The 25,743-nt window shown below is 42.7% G+C and overlaps 1 protein-coding gene across 2 annotated transcripts in view; it reads right to left on the bottom strand.

Moving 5' to 3' along the window:
- opcml (opioid binding protein/cell adhesion molecule-like) overlaps positions 1 to 25,743 on the bottom strand; it is a 269,242-nt gene that overhangs the window by 31,659 nt on the left and 211,840 nt on the right. For both annotated transcript variants that reach the window (XM_023835141.2, XM_023835139.2), the window contains one exon: positions 20,577 to 20,702. In XM_023835141.2, coding sequence (XP_023690909.1) covers positions 20,577 to 20,702 — 126 coding nt within the window. The remainder of the gene's footprint in view (positions 1 to 20,576; positions 20,703 to 25,743) is intronic.

Genomic DNA, 25,743 nt, shown 5'->3' with positions numbered 1-25,743 from the left:
CTTCTGACTGGCACGAAGTCATGAAAACCCCAGGATTTAAATTACATTTCATTTAAGTTTGAAATAACTGATACTGAGGACATGGCAGATCGCCGGGCAGCAATCCAGGGTGTGGGGTTTGAATCTCACCTCTGCTTTCAGTGTGTGGTGTCTGTATGATCTTCCTGTGTGCAAAGACATGCCGGTAGGTGAGCTGACATCTCTAAATTGCCCACATTTTGTGGCCGTTTGTGCCCTGTGAGTGACTGGCTGCCTCCTGGGGGTGTTCCCTCACCCACCGCCCTGCGGCACCTGGGATAAGCAGCAGCGCCCCCACCTCATGCCCCTGACCTTGTACTGGATAAATAGGTGGAAGATGGATGGATGACAAAAATCAAGTAAGTGTTGTGACAAAAACAAACTAGAATCACATCAATCACATCATACACATGTAGACTCAATGGCCATTGCATTAGGTACACCTAGCTAGTAGGACCTAGACCCACTTTTGCCTCCAGAACTGCTTAAAGGCACAAGAGATGTGTGTTCACAGAAGCTTTATGGCACACCACTGTTGTACTGAGCTGTTATTTTTGCACTTGAGGCCTTCCTGTTAGCTTTAACAAGTCTGGCTATTCTCCTCTGACTTCTCATTAACAACCTGTTTTCAACCTTAGAAATGCCACAGACTGGATGTTTTCTTGCTCAAGACACCATGGTCTATACACCCTAGACACAGCAGTGCTTGAAAGTCCCGGGATTGTGGCTGTTTCCAAGGTACCGGTACCACTATGGAAGGTAACGAGGACCACACCATCTTCACACTGCTCAGATCAAGCGCTTTAACCATTATAATGGCGACTTGAACAGCATGTGAACCGCTTGACCCTGTATGTGTGCTGTATGTATTCTGTTGTAGCCACATGAGTCACTGCTTGGAGAAGCAGGGCTGTTTGCATTAGTAAGCATGCGTGCCTAATAAACTGACCACTGAGTGTAACATGATAGTGATTTTAATTGAATATCATATGCAAAATACTACAAATTCTATCCATGCATCCACATGCTAACTGCAGCACGGGGGACAATGAGGGGGTAACAACCTGGATGGGATGCCAGTCCATTGCAGGGCACAGGGCAGGGGATCACATGCCAGTTCACTACAGGGCATCATTTCTAAATTCATGTGGTTAAAGTCTTAGAAGTTCCTTCCACAGTAAGAAAGTAGGTATACTGAAAGCCACGGGTGGTTATTTGGGTATTTTAGCCGACACCCAGGCAGCTGTTATATGGTACTTTCCATGAGAAGACTGAATGGCTGGGATTTATTTCTAGACCAGCTTTCGGTCGTGTCCAGCTGACGTCAACAGTTTTGTGACAATTTTGGCTGCCTTTCGTAATGAAGATAAATTCATACAAGCAAATTAACTCAACGCCTGCCATTAATTTACGGTGTCTTGACTTTGCTATCGAAATGACCAGATAATTACTTTCCTTTAAAAGTCAGTTTCGTGTGAAGGCCATGATTTAACCCTTTTTAAACAAAAATATTGAAGAGAATAGCAATATACAAGGCTTTCTGAATATATCTGTATATCCCAATGCTTTTACTACAAAATGATAAATAGTCTTGACATGTATATCTGCAGTTCCAGCCATATCCCTTTCAGACCCATTTTTTTTTATCTCTTACAGAATGGAGCAGAGGATCACCCTCCAGCCGTTTAGTGTTTTTTTCCGGCCTTCAATAACAATATTCAAGTTATTCTTTTCACATGTCATCTGCTTGCCCTTGGACAGCCCTGTCATCCGTGTAAGGAGACAGTGACACCTGCCAGAGAGCCCATGCGCCGGCAGAAAAGTAAGCCTGCATTTAATGGGGACTCGGGGAATTGAAAAACGAAGGCTTGATAGCAGATTCCACACTGCCATCGAGCACAATCCCCTTGCCGGCCGCTAACAAACTTTTCGGATTTACCTGCATGTGCTGCATTGAACGCGCGACTCCATGCTAACCGTCGTATTTTACTTTGACGTGTTCCAGCCCCACGGATGTCTTCCGGTTAGGCTCCGACACACGATGTAAGGAGAGGCAGGCCGCGATCACGTTAGCGTCAACCGCCGCCGGTCTGACTTCTCCCTGCTAGCTGGTTAGCGGCAAAACGGTGCAAAACGGTGAAACATCTACAATGAGGCACCAGCAGTGGTGGCACCAGGAAGCCACCTTGGCGTGGGCATTTGGGCATGATCGGTATGCGGCAGGTATCGCCAACCTGTCCATAAACAGACAAATGTGTTCGTGGCAGGACTAATCTATTTCTAAATACCGTGTCCATCGTACAAATTGCATTTTGATCAAAATGTCTGTCAGAATTTACTATTTAGTATTTCCTTTAAAAGCCTCGTGTGTAGGCCATGATTATTCCCTTTTAAACAAAAATAATGAAGAAAATAGCAATATACAAGGCTTTCTGAATATATCTGTATATCCCAGTGGTGGAATTGTGTAAGGTGTCTTGGAGGGTCCCTAGTGAATAAAAAGGGGGGGGGGTTGACAATTGTAAATGTTGTAAACAAGTTCATAATTCAAGAATGGTACACTCCAGCCTTTCAAGGTCAAGCTCACGACCTGCGACAGGTACAGACTTACCCTCACGCAGCACTTAAAGTTATTAGCAGGGAAAAGAAATGGGATGCATAAGGGTATCTGTGCAGCATGGCGAACATCTGAAGACTTACAGCAGAGGGTCTTTGAAGAATAGTGGGAGGTAAACTAAGGTTTTCGACTCAAGCTGTGATTGCGGAATTTCCACCTCCATTAACAGCTCCCGTGGAGAAGCTGCAGTTTGACTAACCCTGAACTGACATCATTTCCATAGCATCTCTCCTGATTACTTAAAGGCACAGAACGGGAGGCAAATTATTCTCCTGACTGCAAGAAATGACTACCTCATCTGGGGAAAGTTTCTTGGGGGAAAAAAATAGAGCGATGTACTGGAGACAGCAAGAGTTGCCCGTATTAACTTTTTTTTAGCTTCTCGTGCACACAGCAGAGACGTGTCGTGACAGAAGCGGCTTCCGGAAAGTCACTTCTGGATTTATTTCACTGTTTTGGAAGCCACCTATAGTAATGGATGTATGTATGAAAATGTAACTGTCCTACACTTCACATTACTGATGCGATCAGGGACGTAGTTAGAAAGTCTTGCCTCCACCCAATTTTACGTATAATTTTATGTATTACGTTATATATTCAAGGGCCCCTGTAATGTGCTGGGCCCCCTGAAGCTGCCAGGGTGCCCATGCCCCTATTGCACCCTGGTTACAATTATGCCATTTTGTTGGCCATACTGTATGGTTCTGCCGTCTATTTAATCACCTGCTTATTGATAAGTTTTTCTTTAGAACAGGGATGTATAGCCACACAGAACACATTAGGCAACTCCACAGGTCACGCATTATAACACTGAGCTTTATGCATCGGAAAGGGAGCAGAGATGTATTATTATCACGAACCTTTTGTTCTTTGTAATGCTACCTGCATGATTCCACTTCCCATTGAGCTTACAGATCCTTCAAAAACACTACTGGTCAAGACCAGAATTTTGTAGCAGCCTGCTACAAAAGTCCCACATCACCTGGGACTTAATTAAAACCGGAAATCCTGGCCACAAGCTTTACTCAAGACTCAAGGCTGGTTGCTCCTGGATCCAAGACTTTCCGTTCCTATTGGGTCAGTCTCATTTTTGTTCTGATTTTCTATCTTTTAGCACCTTTGCTGGTTTTGGTTTCCTGCTGGCTCCACCAACCATCCACACCTCAGTTCTTGAGTGACAATCCACGCTCCTTGTTCTGGGATCCTTCTGTCCAATCATTATCCATTTTGTTTGGTGTGCTGTCCAATCACTATCTACACTATATGGCGAAAAGTAGTGGGAGACCTGGCCACTGCACCTACAGATTTTCTATGACACCTCATTCTAAATCCATAGGCAGCAATATGGAGCCTGTTCCCCCTTTGCAGCTGTAACAGCCGCCATTCTTCTGGGAAGGATTTCCACAAGATTTCGGAGCATGTGTGTGGGAATTTTTGCCTATTTACCCAAAAGAGCATTTGTTGTAGTTCATCCCGAAGGTGTTTGATGGGGTTTAGGTCAGGGCTCTGTGTGGGCCAGTCAGGTTCTTCTACATCAAACTCACCCAACCATGTCATCATGGACCTTGTTTTGTGCACTGGGGCACAGTCATGCTGGAACAGAGAAGGGCCTTCCCCAAACTGTTACAACAACGTTGGAGGCATAGAATTCTCCAAAATGTCTTGGTATGCTGAAGAATTAAGAGTTCCCTTCACTGGAACTAAGGGGCCCAGCCCAACCCCTGAAAAACAACCTCATACCATTATCCCTCCTCCACCAAACTTTACAGTCGGCACAATGCAGTCAGGTAGGAAACGTTCTCCTGGCATCTGCCAAACCCAGACTCATCCATCAGACTGCCAGACAGAGAAGCATCATTCGTCACTCCACAGAACACATTTCTACTGTGCTTTACACCCCTCCATCCAATGCTTTGCATTGTGCTTGGTGATGTAAGGCTTGCATGCAGCTGCTCGGCCATGGAAGCCCATTCCATGAAGCTCTGGGGTTAATGCCAGAGGGAGTTTGAAATTCTGCAGTTACTGCGTCAACAGAACGTTGGCGACTTCTACATACTACACGGCGACCCCGCTCTCTTACTTTACATGGTCTGCACACTTTGTGGCTGAGTTTCTGTTGCTCCTAAATGCTTCTACTTTGCAATAATACCACTTACAGTTGACTGTGGAACATCTAGCAGGGAAGAAATGTCATGAAATAACTTATTGCAAAGGTGGCATCCTATGACAGCACCACACTTGAATTCACTGAGCTCTGCAGAAAGACCCATTCTTTCACAAAAATGTGTAAACCTCACTCCATGGGTAAGTGCGTGATTTTATACACCTGTGACAATGGGTCACACCAGAGGGAAACACCTGAATTCCATGACTAAGAAGCGGGTGCCAATACTTCTGTCCACATAGTGTACTTCCTTTGGTCCAATCTTTACCCATTTCTTTTGGTGTCCTGTCCAATGGACACAGGGTCCATCGGGCAGGAATTTCGGTAGTGTGGGTGGTAAGGTCGGGTTTGAGATGCTTAGCATCCCCATCCTTTTCAATCTTACAACAATAAAACCAGTTTCAGTGAAACTACATCCACTGTGTGACAAGCCCATTGATCTGCACAAACACTCACAATCAACATGTAACACTTAGCGATGGTAGGTGATTTTTGCTTTATGCAAACAAACCAATAACACTTCGGTTAATGAGATTTGGTACTTCCCTGCCAAACATCACATCGCAGTTTTTGCCGCAGGTCTCATAAAATGCTTCGATAATCCTTTTTAAAACTTAGATTGAATGGTGAGATGAACACCATTCACATTTGTCACAGTAGGAGACGCCATAATTAGCTTGCAGCTTAATTAATGTTTGCTGGAAAAATAAATGGCCACATGAATATAGATAAGAAGGCCAAAAATAAACGACACCACAGGTGTTGTAATCCATTAATTTTCTATTTTTAGCCCATTTTTCTCAAGACACTGTGGTTTCACGTCAACATATTGAAAATTCTGGTGACGTCATACCCTCACCTGTCATGTGACGTGAGTGTCAAGATGACAAGTGATGCTGGGAATGGATATTTATGACTCAAGTCCTCAGATTAAATTATATGTGAATTTCCTATAACCGCCTTGAAATACATAGTCCATTGTTAAATGAAGTTACATTAATACAAGGTTTGTGCTTTGGCAGGGAACAAGCAAATAACCCTTAGCAGACATGCACACTAAAACGCAAACTGTTCAAACAGAAAGATATTGCTACAAGCCTTCAGCAATTTGAATTTGTGGGAAGAGATGGATCAAGTGATTGTACACCTGGAATCCTCATATGTCCTCATACATCAAACAAATGTATTATTTGGCAATCCAAAGCGGTGGGGGCTTCTCAGATGTGAAGTAACCCCCCCTGTAAGGATGAGCCACAGCCTCATGGAGAATCTTGAAAGTGCAGAACGATTGTGACAACCTAGTGCAGTCTGATAGATGAAAAAGTGATTGCTTGGCCCCCACATTTTCCACGGCCCATCGATCCAATGGAACCAAAGAGAAGGGGGCTCCTTCCTCAGGTGGGGGTGTCTGTTTATTCATTTACCGAAAACAACACCAAGCTCAAGGATGCCTTCGAGGCCTTATGACTCTGGTTAGGATTCAGAGGGAACAGCACTTACGTTCCTCATCTCACACACAAAATAACACAACGTAAGCAAACATGTCTTCTCGTTGGACTACTTGCTATTTCTACATCGAGGAGTTTACATCAGATATATTTCTCAGTTTACTTTGACCCATTTGAAGAACGAACAGAAGTCCTTTTCGTTCTGAGACCGCCTGTACTTTCTTGCGATAGTTCGCAAGATGTTGACAGAATCAGGGCATTTTAATTTGACATACAGTACAAACGTTGCACTTCCTCAGCAGTGGAAACTCTGGGAAGAAAAATGGTAGCATTTTATTTCTAGTAATAGGGGCATTCTCAAATAACTGGGTTCGTGGATCTATAGACTTTCCTCATAGAGTGTCAACATTTCCTTTAATATTGCAAAGATTCACATGACGTGTTTTCAAACGCTGCTTAGTTGTAGTGTGGAGTTTGCATGTTCAGCACGTGTCAGACAGATGTCCTCAGGGCACCCTGGTTTCCTCCTGCAGTCCAAAGACATGCAGTTTAGCATCTCTAAATTGCCCGTAGTGTATGACTGTGTTTGCGAGAGCATATGGCCTGTGATGGACTGGCATCCAGTCCAGGGTGCCCCCCACCCCCATGCCCTGTGATGGACTGGCATCCAGTCCAGGGTGCCCCCCAGGCTCCCCCTACAACCCTGACCCAGAAAAGTGGTCAGAAGATGGATTGATGCTTTGTTGCTTATATATATGATGCATCCATCCAACTTTCCTAACCATTTATCCAGTACAGTATTTGATATCCAAGGAAGCACAAGCTGCAAGGACGGGGATACTATGGAGAGGACTCTAATCCAGAGTTCTCACTTCAGTCCTCTGAGACCCCCCCCGACAGTCCACATTTTTGCTCCCAACACATCTGTACCAGGTGTTTGGTGTTCCCGATTAGATGATTGTTTGGTTCAGGTGTGCGGGGAACTAGGAGGGAGCGAAAATGTGGGCTGCCTGGGGCTCCCTTAGGATGGGCTGAGAAACACTGGTCTAGTCTATCCCAGGGCTCATTTTCACACACTAGGAGCAATTTAGAGAAGCCAGAGTATATGGAGATAACCAGCACAAACCCTGGGAGAATATGCAAATGAGAAACGCACAGAGCAAGGGCGTGTCTCAATCCTGCAAACTCTAGAGAAGCAAAGCAAAAGTGCTACCCACTGTCTCACCCATGTCTCTTTAATGTAAATGCTATTATGTCTGAAACATTTCCATATACACTCGCTGGCCAGTTTATTAAGTACATCTGCTCACTAATTCAAATAGCCTGACCTACCAAAGAGTGAATCATGTGGCTGCAACTGAATAGATAAAGCGTGCTGACAGGGTCACTCGGTTCACATGCTGTTCGTCTAAGCATCAGAGCGGCTAAGATGCCTGTTCTACATGATTCTGAGCATGGTGTGATTTTTTGATGCCATACGTGGTGGTTACAGCCTCTCAGGAACAGCCTCCCTCCTGGGATTTTCACACACAACAGTGTCTCGAGTTTACAGAGAATGGTGTGATAGCAAAATACAGCCAATCAGTGGCAGCTCTGTGGCCGAAAACACCTTGTTAATGAGAAGTCAGAGGAGAATAGCCAGACTCGTTAAAGCTAACAGAAACCTCACAACTGCAAAAATAACAGCCCAGTACAACAGTGGTGTGCAGAAAGGCTCCTCAGAACAGACGACATTCCTACCCTTAAAGAGAAAAGGCAAAAGTGCGACTTACTGTACCTGCCATGCCTTGCCTGGCTAGCTGTACCTAATAAAATGGCCACTGAGTATAGACTACTTATAAAAGAAAAAAATTCGCCTGACTTATTTCCAAGTTCATAATATGCACCTGCATTACCAGTCAAAAGTTTTTGCACACCACAGGTTTTTACTACTGTTCCATTTATTTCATAAACCGCAGATTTTTTTTTATCCTTGTTAAACTTGAAAAGTTGAGTGAACAACTATGCATGAAAATTTATGTCAAATAAAACAAGTTTCCTTTATAACGTGGAAAGAGTATGTAACAGGGCATGTCTGACATCCTATTAACTTTAAATACACTAGTTAACTGTTTCATCCCATGAAACAGAGCAGTATTTAATGTCCCGTGCAGAAATGAATTTTCTCTGATCTTATAACTGCTAGAGGAGGTTACTCTGATGAATCAAAGATATGACATTTTCTTGCTAATATAAATACTAAAAGGTGAACATACTGTACATTTATTTGTTGGCATAGAATATTCAAGCTTATTTTTAGTAAATGTTAAGTGAGTAACATGTAAATGAAGAGACCTTAAAAACACTGTTGGCTGGTGGTGTACTTGCAAGATAATATTTTGTAAATAAATAATACAGATTTACATTTTCAGTTGTGATCATGTGCATCTTTGCGTTGATTTAATCATTCCCTCTTCGGTCTAAGATTTCTTGTTTTCCGACATTCACCTCTGAATGTCAGGTTGCTGTAAAGCACTGCATTGACCCAGCTACCGGATCCAAAGGATAACGAAGGGGTGCAGAACGGCTTCCTGTCACGCCAGCGTCCCATACGGCGAGCTTAGATGAATGTCTCAGATTTGCCTGCCAAATGGTATAACTACCGTATTTGTCTGTCAGCTCCCATTATTTATAGTCAGTCTAAGCCGCCACCTGTACATGTGACATCCTTCAAACCGTCCGACATCAGCCAGGTCAGGCATTTACTGTGTGCTCACTGCTCATCACTCATGATATTCACAGGAGCTTACCGCTAACCGCTAACGGATCTGCTTGCAGAGCAGGCTCAAGTGCTAAGAAGTGCTGCTGGGGATCGTTCCCTCCTGCTGCTATTAGGCATGATTCCTCCCGCGGCACCAATCCCCTCCCCCAGCCAAGACAGGCCAGGAAGCATCTCACCTTTGACGTAGAATTAGCTAAGTGCTATCTGCTTTTGCTTATCGCACGTCAGTTTAGTTATTTATATATCTGAGTTTGCCCTATATTCTGTTTAAGGATATTTTGATTTGGGTGGCACGGGGTGCAGTGGTTAGCACAGTTCCTGGCACTGTGTAACTGGGGTCCGAGGCTCAGCCATGGTTCCGTGTGTGTGGGGTTTGCATGTTCTCCCTGCATCGTTGTGGGGTGTCCTCTGGGTATTCTGGTTTCTCCACCCCTCCCGCCAGTCCAAAAACATGCTGAGATTGATTGGACTTTCCAAATTGCCTGTAGGTGTGTGACTGTGCCCTATGATGGGTTGGCACCCCATTCTGGGCTGTACCCTGTGTTGTGCCTGTAGCCTCCAGGACAGGCTTCAGACCCACGACCCTGAATAGGACAAGCGGTTATAGGAAACAGATGGACGTTCTGTTTGTCTACTTCTTAAAATTTGTTTGCATTATGTTTACTTGTCAACAACCTTTCATTTCAACCATTTGCTGCTGTATGCAGATGAATTTCCCCCCGGGATCAATAAAGTTTACCTTATCTTATCTTAGATATGAGCACAGGGCAGACAGTCTAGGCGGAAATTTGAGCTGTATCTGCTCTCGTCGAATTATATTTAAGGGCTGTTGCAGGATAGATATTTTTGTAACCAAGCCAAAATGTAATCTGCACTAATAAGCAATTTGTGTCTTCAGACCATATTGGATCGACTGCTGCCGTAACGGGTCACAGGCCCTATCAGACCTACTCTAAATAATGCCCCCGTTTGGATTTCACTTGCAGTGCACTTATATAACCTCTTATTATGGTGGATATTGATAGGTGTATGAAAAAAAATGCTTGATGGCACCACTGTAGTTAGCGGTGTTAGTGGATTTCTATTGGTAATATTGCTTTCTGTGGAGGTAATGCCCAGTGGTACTTTTATTAATCGATTCCGGGGCCAAGACAGCCAAGGTGGTCCCATGCATAAAAACAACCATGTCTGCGTCACATGAGCGTAACTTGGGCAGGACGTCCAGTCCGGCCCCCCCTTTCAAAGCCCGCTGCTGATTTTAACTATCGTTCATTCGTGGTACTTGTCTCTCTGCTGATTACTCAAGAACCACTAGTGGCCTTAAACAATTACAATATGAGAACATCGACAGGGATATTTACGTCCTTTGACAATTACTGCGCACCAGATTTGGATTTTATTAGACAATATGGCGACGATGGAGTGCTGTGCACTCAAGGAAATATTGCATTATGGATGGGGAAGTGGAGGCACCCGGGAACATGTGGATGAATGTCGGGAAACAGGAGCGGGAGTGTCGACCACAGTCAGTTTAACGAGAAGAAGCAGCTACCCGAAACTGCTGACGTGCTTGAAAACAAAACTGATGAACTGGTCTAAACATCTGGCAATGTGTGTGTCACGGAGGACTTGGCAGATACAAAAGAGGTTTTGTATCTCTTTATGTATTTCACAGGGACAATCAATTACGGATGAGTTAACGAGTCAATGTAGCACACAGAATGCATCTGCATAGACACTCCGGAACGTTTAAGTGCGTTTGAAGCGTATGCTAATTCGCTTAGCGATTCGGTTTGTTTTGTTCCTTCGTTCATCAAACGCTTGAAATATAAGCCGGGTAATGCACGTTTCAAAGTCCCTCTGCTGTTCCTCTCAACACCCCTGTTTTTTGCTTAATTCCCTAGTTATCTGTGTAACTGGCAATAGGGACACTTGGAGTAATTGGTGAAATGTAGCTTAACAGCCTTGATGATCATGTCTTCAGAAAAATTAATTGTGCAGAATGAAAACCCGAGAACTGAAATGCTTACCCAACTATGCCAAGGTTATGGCTCATACATAAATTAAGTTACATATTATATATAAATACACCCACACACACACACAGAGTCATAAAATCATATCTTTATGGGGACCGCTCACTCATTCCTATGGGAAAAATGCTAATGCTAACTATGACAACCTTAACCCCTACCCAGCCCTAACCATAACCATAAGTAACCAAAGAAAATACAAGAGTTTCTTCATTTCAGTCACGGATTTTTATAAAATAGAGTTTTATAAAAAGCTCTATAAAAAATAGAGAGGAAACTGGTCCCCATAAGGTAAAAAAACAGGTATTCATCACATTGTGGGGACATTTGGTCCCCACAAGGTAAGGTATATGTGGACCACATACACACACACACACACACACAGAAAGAGAACCAGTCAAAAGTTTGGACACGCCAAGCTGCCTACAAAAGAGAGTGATAGAGTATTGCATCGTAACACATCACCTGAACTAAACACACTAGAAATGATTTTGAAGGAGTTTGTCCAGACAGCGAACACAAAGCAGCCAAAACGTACTCAGCATATATGTGGGACCTCCTTCAGGGGAGCAGCAAAAGCATCCCAGGAGGCCACCTCATGAAGCTGGCTTAGAGGAGACCGTAGGGTCAGCCAGTACCAGGAGCAATTGGGATTAAGAGCTTTGCTTAAGGGCCCAATGGTGGCATCACTCTGCTGACCATGGGATTTGAACCGGCAACCTTCTGAGTTCCAACCTATAGAGCTGCCACTCCAACAAATTAATCTCTTTTTTGTTTAGTACTTTTTTTGGTCAGTGCATAATTCCATATATGCTATTTTATAGTTTCATATAGTGTCTTCGTAATAATTAAAAAATGTAGAGATCACGACAAATAAACCTTTCTATGGCTGGGTGTGTCCAAACTTTTGACTGGAACTGCATAGTCATGCGTCACATACTGTAACAACATTTAAGTAAATGACAAACTACGTATAAGAAAGTGACCCCATAAGATTCTAATGGAGCTAAAACATTCCTCTTGTTGGCTACTGATGCCGTAGCATCACCTTACTTCTAAAATATAGAGAATGGTACAAAAAAACATTTCTGCGTGTAGGTGTCTCCAAACTTTTGACTGGTACTGTATATACAGTATTTTAGTGCTGACAGCATGTATAAGGAGATTTGCTATTTTAACTGTTATCAAACAGTCATCCCAGTTATAACATATATAATTTATATCCTATTTCAATCCCATAATTACATGTGAACTTTATGTCCCTCATTAATATGGATGTGTGACCTTTACAGAAACAACTAATCAATAGCCGGTTTTCCCCAAATTTGAAAATATAATGAATGCTGCACTTTCCAGCTAAAAAAAAGAGGACAGGAAATATATTTTAAGTAAAGTGAGAATGTCAGCATCTGAATCACTGTGACAAGCAAACCATAGTTTGATCTGATTATTTAAAAATGTTTTTGTACATTTTTTGTTACATTCTCAGGGATGTCTTTGGGGAAAGTAGAGTGTTCCTATAAAACCATTCGCAAGGCAAAATGGCAGAAAGCAAAGAGGCAATTAACATTAATTTATAAGGGAAAAAAGTCTGAGCATTCTCAGACCGAATACAACCTACCAAATCATACCAAATAACGCATAAAACCTAAAATAACACTAACATATAGCATGTGATAGGCATGGCTGGGTCATGTGATACAACACTCCATCACCCTTCTTTTGTATGTGGCTTAGCTTAAACTTTTGACTTGTACTGTATAATTGGCTCGCTGATAAACAAATGCTAAATGATATTTTTGCTGTTCTTCTTTTTTCGTAAAAGCGATAATCCTCTTTGGATGTCTTTCAGTAGGAGCAAACAGGTGCTAATGTAGGTGTTTTGTCAAAATGAGTTGCCGTAAAGTGAATGTTCATAAAGCGGGCAGATACCTGCATTAATAGCTTCATCTGATTGGCTGCAGGTCATGTCAAGCAGTGAAAGGCGGGATTAGAACAGAACCAGTTCTTTTCTCATTGGTTCAGGGCTAATTAACTGATGTGCAGGGGCCATGCTGGCCTCACATCTCCTGAGTTGGGGACTCAAATCCCATTTTTCCCTGTGTCATGTGAGTTTTGTGTAAGCTTTCTGGCTCTCTCCCATAGTTAGAATAGCTGGTATCACTAAATGGCCCATAGTATACGAGCTGATACCAAAGTTCAGAATGAGAGTTTGATTCAGGCACTTTTTAATTGATTGGTATCAGCTACCACAGCCCGATCCAAACCCTGATCCACTTAAGTTCCCACATCCACCTAATTTATGTGAGTTGTGCAGATTGCAGTAAGCCCAAGGCACTTGGCTTGAAACTACAAACTATCAAGATGTTAGCCGTGTGGAAAGTCTTTAAATTAGCAACCCAACGTAGCCCAACAGCTACCTGCTATGTTTGCACCATCTTTTTGAGAGAAGGCAGCAACATACAACACAACAAATCTAATTAGGCACTTGCAGACGCATCATGAGAAACAATACTGAGAAACCACAAGGCTAATTTAGACAAAGAATGCACCGATGCCTACTGTACTGTATATGCATGTACATTTAATATTTATTAAAAGATCAGCTGGGACTTGCAGTTGTCATATATAATTATTGAGTGGATCAAACTGGGGTTCCAAAAAAGTGGATCAGTTCATGCTTAACTGTGTGTGTGGGTGTGTGTTTATTTATGCACCCTGTGTTGGGCTGGCATCCTGTCCAGTGTGCATCCCAGCCTGGAATAGACTCCAGGCCCCTCTGAGACTCTGAGCAGGATAAGCATTTGGAGGACAGATGAACTACAATTCTTTTAACATCAAAAAATGAAATGATATGTCTATTGAGTTTTTTTTTTTTTGTGATCAGATTATTGATTTCACCAGAGTGGTACAGTATGGTTGAAAACAGCCCAAAAATTGGAAAGAAAAATGCACCAAACAAAAAAAAATTATTAATGTGCGTTCAGTGATACCAAGGAAAGAGGAGCCATGCTTTGTACAGACGGCTCTGCGAAATGTCTGAAAGGCATCTGTCAGGCTCAGTGGTCATGTGACTCTCAGGGAACACGTCAGTGACTCAGATGCAGTCACACTTACACTGGCATATTCACATGTTTTTTTGAAAGCCAGTAAAAAGCCTTTTACTTAACTTTTCTCACACTATATGGATTTGCAGATCTGACATAGCAAGATATGATGTACTGTAGGTACTGGGCCCCAAAATTGTCAGACATCTAGATCTGGTTGCCATGTGGAGTCTTCTGGGAATAGGTCTGGCAAATTATGGGGGGAAGGTTTGATTCAGGCACTTTTTAATTGATTGGTATCAGCTACCAATTGGGGTAATAAGTGATTAGTAATATAATTTTCATTTTTTATCTCAGAAAATTTGGCTCATTGCTCATGTATTAGGCTGGTATTCTGTTCAGGGGTGTCGCTACCTTGAGCCCTGTGCTGTCTGGCATGGACTCCAGGGTCACCGTGACCCCACAATGGATAAACAGTCAGGGAAGATGGATGGATGGGTTACAGACATGGGCGACATTAGGGGGGGGCAAGGGGGGGCATGTGCCCCCCCTATATCCCGATCATGGAATTTTAGAATTCACTGTTAAAATATTGTTTCAGAATATGTATTTTATGTGTTGTAGGTCTCCGTGTTGATAGGGGGCGACACAGCAAATTAAGCAATAGGTTGCGTCTTTATTTTTTAAGTTAGTTTGTTGTTGGTATGAAAATTAAATGAAAATGACTCTCGGACATTGCAGTACTTAACATTGAACGGACCATTCACGTAGATTTGGATAAGACCGTTAATCGCTTTGATGCCGCGCCTGGTGGACAACGTTTAGCCCTTCACTATGGTAGGATGTTGTTTTGATGCCTACTCGTTAAAATGTTTTTCTTGCCCCCCCTGACTCAAGAGTCAAATGTCGCCCATGGTTACAGACATTGTAATTAATATGCTTTTTGTTTCATTAATTTGATCTGTAAGGTCAGTCTTCTGTTAAAACTTTAATGGCATATACAGTTCAACTGCATTTGGGGCTGTTTCCCACTAAGCTAGCAGATTTTATAAAGCAATGTAATAAAATGTGTACTTTATAAATAATACCGTGCACTTCTTGACACACAATTAAAACCCTTCAGAGTAATGTAACACATTCCCTGCTATGCTTGAACACACTCGCCAAACAAAAAAATGACTGTGCAGGATGTGCAGTACATACATAATCAAGCCTAACACAGGCATCGTTCAAACAGCGGGAAGGTGAAAATGCTTATGCACTTAATGTAAATAAAAGCCCTGAAGGATATTCATCCTGGAGTCTGTCAAGGTCTATAGAGCAAAGGTGTAGGTTTTGTTTCGAAAGTGATTGGGGACAAATCAGCCCAGAACCCGTCCCCCAAAGCACACGGTACTCTCACAATACTGCGTCCCCACCGTCCCCAACGTCCCCAACGTCCCCACCGCCAAGACCCAAATCCACATCCTTCAGGGTTTGGAAAATGGTTATATATTTGTAAGGACTGTACTTAAATTCAATACTTCTCTACATTTTGTTGCTAAACACAAAAGAGGCAAGAAGATAGCTGCACATTTCCCAGAGTGAAATTTTAGGCATGTTTAAGTGTGAGTCAGAGTTTCATATAATGGAACAATTCTGGATGTTTACCGAGTTGTACTGAAGACGGTGTCGAGCCAATCAGAATGGCAGGCTAGTGAGGGGGTTGGATATCCCAGTGAGAGAAGCCCCCCCCCCAGAAAACCAAACAAGTCTTGTCAGCCTTTTGTTAATTATGGACAATCATAACTGAAAGGCCTGAGCTGGCAGGGATTTGCAGTCAGTGCTGGAAAAAGGAAATAAAAAAACTCCTATTGATCTGAAAAATTCAAGCATCCTCCTCTCAAATTCCAGCCATGACTCAGATCTGAAGGAACAACAACAGCAACAGCCCTTGTAGGATAATCAGAGTACTCAACCCCCCAGCACCATTTCCCTTCCTGCACTGGATTCTTTTTGTATTCAGGGACACTGTGTGAGCTTCAGGGTGGGTTAGAAGCAGCGTCTGACCTGTACGGCCCGTTTTCAGCGCTCCGCACCAATCATTCTTTCTCTGAGCACTGCTAGAATTACATTTACTCAGGTGAAAATTCAGGAGAGGGTCGTCTTAGAATTATTACATAGGGGGGGCAATATCTAGGTGAGTATGACCAGGGGGCTGAGATTGCACTCAACATTGGAGACGTTACAAAGAAAAAAAAAATAGCTTTTCCATTTTTGTCATCCATCGTCTGGGCTTTGCTTTGCATAAAAAAAAAAACAAAAAAAACAGAGAGGTGAGAAGGTGTGGCTGGGTATGCACAGCCCTCCTCATCTGCGTTAAGCGGATATCGGAACCGTGTAAAGTATAAATAGACAAAGCACAGCAAATGACTGGCATATGTATGGAGGAGACTTTAAATGGGCTTAAAATATCCTGATTTTTTGGCACATTTTGAAGATGGTGTAACTGGCCGATTTCAGCGCGGAAACGAAACGGCGCTGAGTCATGAAGGAGAGGTCTTGCTCAAAAAAAGAGGGACATGTAGCTGTTGACAATATTGATAAAACATCGAGGAAAGGTGGCAAAACAAAATTAAATTACATTAATGGATTATCACCATTGTCTCTGTACTTTCAATGTTAATTGCTGGCGGAGTTATATTTAAAATCTGGACCTATAATTTTGGCAATCTTAAAAACACAGAAGAGTGAATTAGCTGACTGGCAACACACAGACATGCATGCACACACACACACACACACAGATGCACACACACAGGTTTGTAATTACATATTTGGGGGGACTCTCCATTTATTTCTATGGGGAAAACTCTAATTTCAATATGACGATCTTAACTCCTACTCTAACCCTAACCCTAACCGTAAGTATACAAAAAGAATATGACACTTTCGGTATTTTTACTTTTTTGATTGCATTCACAGAGCTTTGTGGGGACCTGAAAAATGGTCCCCATAATGTAAAAAAAACAGGATTTTCTTACATTGTGGGGGACAATACATAAACCTAATCCACACACACACACACACAACATCAAATGCACAAGGATGGAACATTGAATTTAAATTGGATGCAAGCTATAAAGAGGAAATTAGCACTGAAGTCTGACTACCATAAGCAGAAGATGAACCATGAACGTTGTCTTCCAATGAAAGAAATCTGACATAAAAAAAGCGGGCATCAGGTCTCCTGGACGTATATCACGGTAAAGTTTTGATAGCTAATGTGCTGCATAAGTAGCACTCCAGCACAAGAGCAGTAAACCAGGAGAGCCCCAAAGACTCGTGATTACGACGCGCACGTTAACCTTTCATCTACATCGCTGGTCATACATCACTGCTCCTACTTTTCCACCTTAATTTTAATTTTTTTTTTCATGTTGAGCCACCAGGGGGTATTGTCCTCACAGAAACCTTCCGGAAAACACCATGTCATGTGTTTATGAAGGGTAATAGCCTGATTGGCTCTCATCAATAGAGCTGCCGCAGCGACCTAAAGTGTCATTTGTGTCAAAAGTGTGACATATAAGTGGGCTTGGCCCTGATACCCTTTTCAGTGACAGTGGTTATCGATGGTATTAAACTACACAACACAGACGAGAACATATAAAACACGCAGACCGCCATACATAAAGGGTCAATGATTCTCAGAAGGTAGAAGCACATGTCTGTCTGCTCACTAGTGAAGGATACTTCCTTAAGCTTGAGATTGTTAGCTAGCTATGTGTAAATGTTACCGGTCTAAGTCAGAAAGCCCTGTATTCCTGTAAATGATTAAACGCAGCAGGGAACTCGGTACCCCCCAGTAACTGTTGCAGTGAATCAGCTTAAAGTCGTGAGCCAACTAAGGTTCAATAAAATGCATTTCAACCCAATGAGTTCATGTATTGGTGACAAAACTACTTCTGCAGGCTGCAGAGCACTTACACACACATGCATGTGTTCACAGAGAGAGAGAGAGAGAGAGAGAGAGAGAGAGAGAGAGCGAGAGAGAGAGAGAGAGAGAGAGAGAGTCAGGTAAACATATCTTTATGGGGACCGCTCATTCATTTCTATGGGAAAAATGCTAACGCTAACTATGACAACCTTAACCCCTATCCAGCCCTAACCGTTACCATAAGTAACCAAGCAAAATACAACAGTTTTAGTTTTTTCATTGCAGTAACAGATTTTTATTAAATTGAGTTTTCCCTTAGAGGGACCTGGAAAAAATACGGGTATTCATCACGTTGTGGGGACATTGTGTCCCCATAAGGTAAGGTATACCCGCTCATACATACACACACACACACACACACACACATTATTCACAGACACAAAAAACCTACAGTATCTCATGTTTTTAGCTATGTAATAAATACTTTAGAACACCGCGGCCTGCTCTGAATAGTCTTTCTTCACAGCAAATTAGGAAATATATGCTTTGCTCTTCATGGCATCAGCCCAAATTGAGGAGGAGATATCCATGCCTATGTTACCAAGCATCTGTGTAATATATGTGCATGGCCTTAAGTGAATATAAACCCTGTAGCTTAATGAGTCATGCAAATTAGATATGTTTTACCAGTTGCTACATGCCCGAAATTGAAAAACCCCATTACTAATGTGAATATAATTAATTTATTACAGCACCCACTGCAGGCTTTTGTCCAATCGTACTGCACCATGAATGCGGGTATTTTTTTTCTAGGCTAGCAGGTACTTTGTAGCTCTGTTGGAAAGCCGGGTATTATACTCAATCTTGCCCGTTAAAACGGCGTGCTTAAAATAATCCCAAAAGCCCCACGGGAGGCACAATTTTTCCTTGGAACACTCCTGGGGTCTGTAAGGGGGGAAAAGAGGAAAGACTGTGGCAAAACACCAAAATGCAGGCTCTTGGAGGAGCTAGTAAACACATTCCCTGGGCCCGAGACCTCACTCGCACATTGTTTCTCATTAAAGCTCGCTCAGAAAGTCAACAGAGATAACAGGAAATCTATGCAGAGCCTGTGACATTAACCAGCTTCCATGGCTCAGGATCTCCCGCCGCTTTTCCGAGGAGAGATTTCATCATTGAATATCGACAGTCTTTGTCACTGGCCCCATGTCAACCTACGGTGTCCCAGATAACAGCTACATTATTATTGGCTTCCTGTAGACCACAGGGCGTGAAGAAAAGCCAACCAGGTATGCAGCCTTAGAAATTAGATAAATATGATTGTCCTTAGCTTTTAGCAAGATAGTTCCCTTCTAGGTTGGGAATCTGTTAAGTCAACTGTCGCTTAACTTACCCATTTGCTGTTTGTTCTTTGTTTCGGTGAAACAAGCTTGCATTTTAACAGCATAGTTATACTCGAATCAGCCTCAGACACACTCTCTGACCTGTGTCACGATGATTCACGGAGAGGCACTCTGAGATGTGATTGGCTGGCTTCTGATACGTACGCTCACCCTACCAACACATACTGCCGGACCAAGGAAACGGTCACCATCACCCTCTACAGAAAAATAATATGGAACTTCTGCAATTAAACTTTCATTTCGAATCTAGGAGGCCTCGTTCTCTCAGAAGAGTCTTTTTTCTCCAGATAGTACCTTTTTTTTTAATACATTTTTTTTTTTGGACATCGCAGTGTCAGCCGCAAGTGGAAGATGCCCCAGCATCGCCACAATCTGTACTGGTTGATTACCAAGACCGGTCAATCAAACGTCAGTCTGCAAACACAGACTTTAGGTGGGAGCCGTGACTCAGAAAATGTCATCTTGTTAGCACTTGCCTCCTCGCTCGCGTGTAGGCGGGTCAAAAAATCAGACTAATTATAAGGCTGCATTAGATAAGATTTAATGTAAGCTGAACTTATGGTTGGAGAGGGTGACATTTTAAAACACGGCGGCAAGAACTATGGGCTTTATATTATTAATATACTACATTGCTATAAACTCGACAATTACTTCTCATATCCTTGATATATGCAGTGGCAAGAAAAAATATGAACCTTTTGGCATTACCAGGTTTCATTTTCTTTGTCAGAAAATATCATCTAATCTTCACCTAAATTGCAATAATGAACAAACACAATCTGTTTCAACCAATAACACAAATTCTTGTAGAAACTGAATACATCGTTCAAGCATTCACATTTTTCAAGCTGGAAGAAGTAGGACTGTGTGAAACTTTAGATTTAATGAATTGGCAAACCTGCTTTAGTTAATGCAATTACTGCGGAAAATCAGGTAATGACAAGAGGTTCAGATACTTTTTCTTGCCACTGTATGAAAACCTTGAAAAAGAAGGAATATGTACATTTGTCTTACTGTCAGTTTTAGAATTGAGTATACAGGGTGGACTGCGTATGTAAAACACTTCGGCTTTGAAAAGCATCTCAAATGTGGGTTTATACCTTTGGGTTTAACAGAAACAGTGGGTTGCGGGGTTGGGGGGCAGACAGAGAACACAGTTGTTATCTTACCGCTTCTTGATCGGTGTTTCCATAGGATGGTCGGCTCAGGTCTTCCGATAGCCAAACACATTAGTGTGACATTGCTGCCCTCATTCACGGTGATGTTGGTGGATATGTTTACAATCCTGGCCGGAACTACAGAAAGGAAAACACAGAGCATACGGATATCAGTGAAACGGCGCACAACAGACAAGCCCATCGGGGCAATGCGGTCAGCAGATTCATAATACAGTACATAAGGCCGGGTTAAACACAATGACCAAACTGCTGACTGCTGAATGTGCAAAGCTTGAAGTGCATTCGGAACATTAATTTTACACTTATTCCATTATATGTAATATAGAAATTTGAAAGCTTTATTATAATACGCATCATCATCATCATCAAGTACCCTTACCTTATGCTGCCTATAATAGGCTACAGGCTCAACCCGTACCCCAAACCCAAGACAAGCTGTTAGAAATTGGATGGATGGATTATTACCAATCATATTATCATTATTATTATTGTTGTAGTTGTTGTTACAGTTTTACTATGATTTTCTTTGGGGCAGCTGTCAGCTGCTCACACCTTCCAAGGGATACCACAGCACTGCATGCAAACTAGTTGCTCTTGCGGGGTGAATTTATCAATATGCAGGTGACCCGCGATTAGACGGGGGGACGCCACGGCAGGATTTGTCGTCCATCGCAGACCCCCCCCCCCCCCCCCATCACACACAAACAAAGGGAAATTAATGATAGCACGTGTGTTTGCAGCGGAGTTATAACTAGGTGACAAGCTCGACACCGTGGTGTCCATAGCCAGGAGCGGAGCTGATAGCGGCGTGGGACACCAGGCGGAGGGGACACCGCTGCTTTTCATTACTGCATAGCGAGGAATGGCCGGGGTAATTAAATTCTAACACAGGGAAGCACGTCGAGATGAGTGGCATTTTTCTGTACGCCGTTATACCCAAGCAGCATTTGCTGTAAAGTAGAAGTTTTGTTTTTCACGTTCGTCAGAAATGACCCGATGATACGAGTAAAACTCGCAACATATGTGATGCTGAAAACAATTACAGACCATGTTGGTAGCTTAATTAAAAAAAAAAAAAACGAGATTTTTTTTTTAAACTACATTTAAAGTCGAAAATTGGAATTGTATAGACACCGAGATGATCTTCCATCTCATTTGGAGTAAATAATTTAATCACCATCAGGTCTTTCATATCCACAGACAGGAGATTTATTGAGAGCAAAACAATCTGAAGAGTCCCATTATTCGCGTGGAATTATTGGTAATGGGTGTCAGTGAGCACGACGCTGTCAGTGTGGCTAAATTGCAATAACGCTTTCATCCGAGGGATCGGGGAGACACAAATGATCCTATTCAATTAAATATAAAGACAGCATGATAATGTTGCCACTTTCGGATCACTGGAGTGCCATATTTCATCAGTTTGTAGCGAAGCTTTTTTTTTTAAGAAAAAAACGCTGCCTTTATTTCACAGAAGGATGCAATTTCTGAGATCATAATATCAGGAGAAATACATGAACTCGTCTCCCCGAGGAACATCAATAGCATTCAGATTTTAGGTTAATTTTGACATAGCTGTAGGAGCTATTGTAGACATTTCAGTGTCCAATGCCAAAGGCGGATTACAATGAATGGCCATGCTGAGAGAATCAGACACATTCTTCAGAAAAGGAACTGAAAACACACTGATATGCTTAAAATCTAAAAATTATGCATTGCGCGTGCTTCCATCTTTATTAATGCGCCACGCGAGTCTCATAAACAGTTTCCTCATTTCAACAGTCATAAAATACAACATCCAGGAAAGCTTTAATATTTAATAGCTGCATGTGGACAGGACCTTCAGATGTCACATTCAGCCTCCTCATGTATTTTGACGTTCTGATTTGTAGGCTCACTCATCTACATCCAGGCTGCCGTGCAGACAGCTTTCCTTCGTCGTGTTTCCTCTTGTCCATTTATTTGTTGTGACCAAACTTTATTTCTGCCCATATCCGTGGGGGGATGGGCGGGGGTGGATGGTTCCATGGGCTCCTGCACAATTCATGAACTTGGGACAGCGATGCAATATCGTGCAAAGCTACTTTGATGGCGATTATGCATACAATAAATTCGCATTGCATAGCCTAGCTGTTAGATGCATAAAGAAAATGCAGTGCCGTGCTACATGCATTTCCCATTCTGTTTCATTTCTTCCTTGAGTCTAAACGGCTGATTGCGTTTTTTTTTTTTTACTCCAGTCAACTCTTTTTAATGAGGGCAGTAGGAGGGAAATACACAACGCAAATACACAGCCGCGTTATGCCGTCGCATTGCCGGCAATCTTGAGTCGGCGGTTCGTGTCAAGCGAGGTTTAAAATCGCCGCCCCCGCACCGGGTAGATGATCAGCGCCTACAAAACGCACAAACAGCCGCTGAAGCGCTCAAGCGGGGGAGCTGCGCTGGATGAGCCAGCCCGAGCAGGTGAATCCCCCCTCTGAGAAACGCCTGCCAGCTGTCCCCCTTGCACGCTCGGTATGGGTGAGAATGAAAAACCCAAACCGAGCTTTAAGAGGGAGAGATCCACCAGTAATTACCTTCATCCCTAACACAACATGTGAAATTCATTAACACGTTCCCGCTCCCGACGTCAGTTGTCGGCGGCGAGGGGAGATTCGTGGGGCGCGCGCAGCCAGCCATCAACTATAAAGGGAAGTGAGACCGTTACCACCTAAATTACACTCACAGTCATGCAGGTTACGAATTAATAACCCCATACATTTCTGTTAACCACAACAAAATACGTTTTCTAATTATTTCCTTAAAGTGCTTGAGATGTAAAATATTTTAGCTAGTCTTTTTTTGTTTTTGATATATGAAAAACCGTTTTGTGACATATTTTGAATTACAGCAATTACAATTATTTGTTTGCCTGGAGGAATTATTTGTGTTATTTCCTGTTCATCGTTTTAAATATAGTAATTATAAAGACCTTATACAGATGTCTGCAACGCCGTAACGTCAGGTATGACTCGATCGCTGTTTTTCAGACCTCCCCGCTGGGTGTCAGCACAATTAAAACCACCTAACTACAGCTTAGTGTGAAATATTAGTAGCAGGAAATGTCACAGCTTGGCTCATCTGCAAGAAAAAAAATTAAAAATAAAAACACACTTTCAAAGTAGCAAAGCAGACTACAGAAATCCCTGCTGCACCTTGCGCACAGCTGTACTGCCCCCCCCCCTCCCACCCCCGCACTCGATAACCTTGCTTACTATTTTTGTCACAATATGGTACATGAACATTTGCTACGGTTTAAGTATCCCTAAGTCCCCACGACCCAGGCCAGGATAAGTGGCTACACGATTTAAATACCTTAAAATAAAATTACAGTATAGTAAATATGCATAGAACAAGATAGCGAGGGTATGAGCCCTGAGCCCTGGGGATTGAACTCCAAAGGGATACTGTGAAGTAGAGGTGAGCCTGGTCTACACAGGGAGCAGAACTCTACTTGCTCCAAAGTCCCTCAGATGGCTGGTGAATGTCACTGAATGTCAGGCTGTCCCTTAGCACCTGCCAGGAGCCCCAAGGCTGGGAACCCAGCTAGCCTTTGACATTAACGCATCCCGATGCTGCCACCTTTACCGCGTGGCTCCCAGTGAGGCGTGGGGTGAAACAGAAGGTTTGGAGAGAACACAGCACCAAACATTAGCCCGCGGCACCCTCCCACACTGATAAGGATACTATCAGGTCACATGATTCCATTCCGTCACCATGGAGGCCATGGCCCCGTGTGCTGAAGTCATGAGTCACCAATAAGTCATGAGTCACTCCCCTGTTTTTTTTGTTTGATCTGTTAATATCAGGCCAAAATGTTTTACTGAACACGCTAAGTGTACATGCTAACAACACCTGTTTCTTATGCAGTTATTTTATATGTGTTTTTTGTGCAGATGCTTTATAGTTACATTTACCTTATTTGGTGCAAGTCTGGCAAACAGCACATTGTGAACATATGTGCTGTCAAAGAGTCAAATAGGTGTGAGTGTGGCTAGGCTAAGCTTCCAGTGAAGGCCCAGGTATGAGTGTAAGCAGCACTGGAGCAGGAGCTACACATCATCTTCCAAACAAAGCAAGAACCTAGTAAAGCAACTTTTGAAATGAGCAGAAAGTGCAACATTAAGAGCACTTATGGAATGTGGAGTGGTATCAAGCTGCTTAGAGGTTTAGGGAAGAATGGCAACCAAAACACTGAATGTGACCAGAACCCCCGCACACACATTTCATATCAGCCTCAATCACAAGGAGATCAGCCAGAAAAACTCCGAAAGGAACGTTACCAGCTACTTTTGAAGGAACGTTACCAGCTATCAGGATGGGGTGGGATGGGAGAGGCTTGGCATAAGGCTTCCTCAACATGGAAGGCTTTCCTTGCTTTTGAGAGACCTTCATGCTGCACCTGGCCTAATGGGAGAATCGCTGAAACCAAAGACCCCAAGACCACCTGGCAGCTTCTCCCAGGTGCACATAGGATTATTCTCTCTTCTGAGGTCCAGAAATCACTCTAGCCGGCCTACTGAAGCCACGTGTGGATTTTTGCCATCAAAGGCATGCACATACAGTACTGTAATTTAGCCTTTTTGCCCCATTTAATTGGGATATAGATTTTTGACACTTCAGAACCACAGAAGATTATACTGACTTGTAATGGGGTTTGTTCTACTAGGAAGACTAGATGGGGATGATTTTACAATCACTGATATAAATATTCTGATCTTTTAATTTACTTGACAGAATACCTAATAACTTATTTAATAAAAATCTGCCACAATTATTTTCATCATTTGGCAAATATGAAGAAACGTGTCTGCGTAAATTGCATATTCGAGGGAACAAATTAAAAATAAGATTAAATTAAGTTTTAGCCACCAAGCTCTAATGCCACAGCTGCATGTTTAACCCTGGCTAAAACATCAGAAGCAGGGAAAGAGCTATTCGTAATGCGCTAATAGGAGCGGGAAACCGTCCCCATTTCCGCTCTTAATGCCTTTGAAAGTTTCAAACGCCTCATTACGCGTGTTTGAAATAGGCAGAGGAGCCGCTTCTGAGTCGCGCGCAGGAATGCATGTCAATTTCTCACGCCGACGTCTCATTCATTAATTCATTTCTCCTAGTG

The sequence above is a fragment of the Paramormyrops kingsleyae genome, chromosome 6 (genome assembly GCF_048594095.1).
Source record: "Paramormyrops kingsleyae isolate MSU_618 chromosome 6, PKINGS_0.4, whole genome shotgun sequence".
In the NCBI taxonomy this organism is placed as follows: Eukaryota; Metazoa; Chordata; class Actinopteri; order Osteoglossiformes; family Mormyridae; genus Paramormyrops; species Paramormyrops kingsleyae.
Note: the sequence above shows the minus strand (reverse complement) of the source record. Positions and strands in the feature narration are given on the sequence as shown.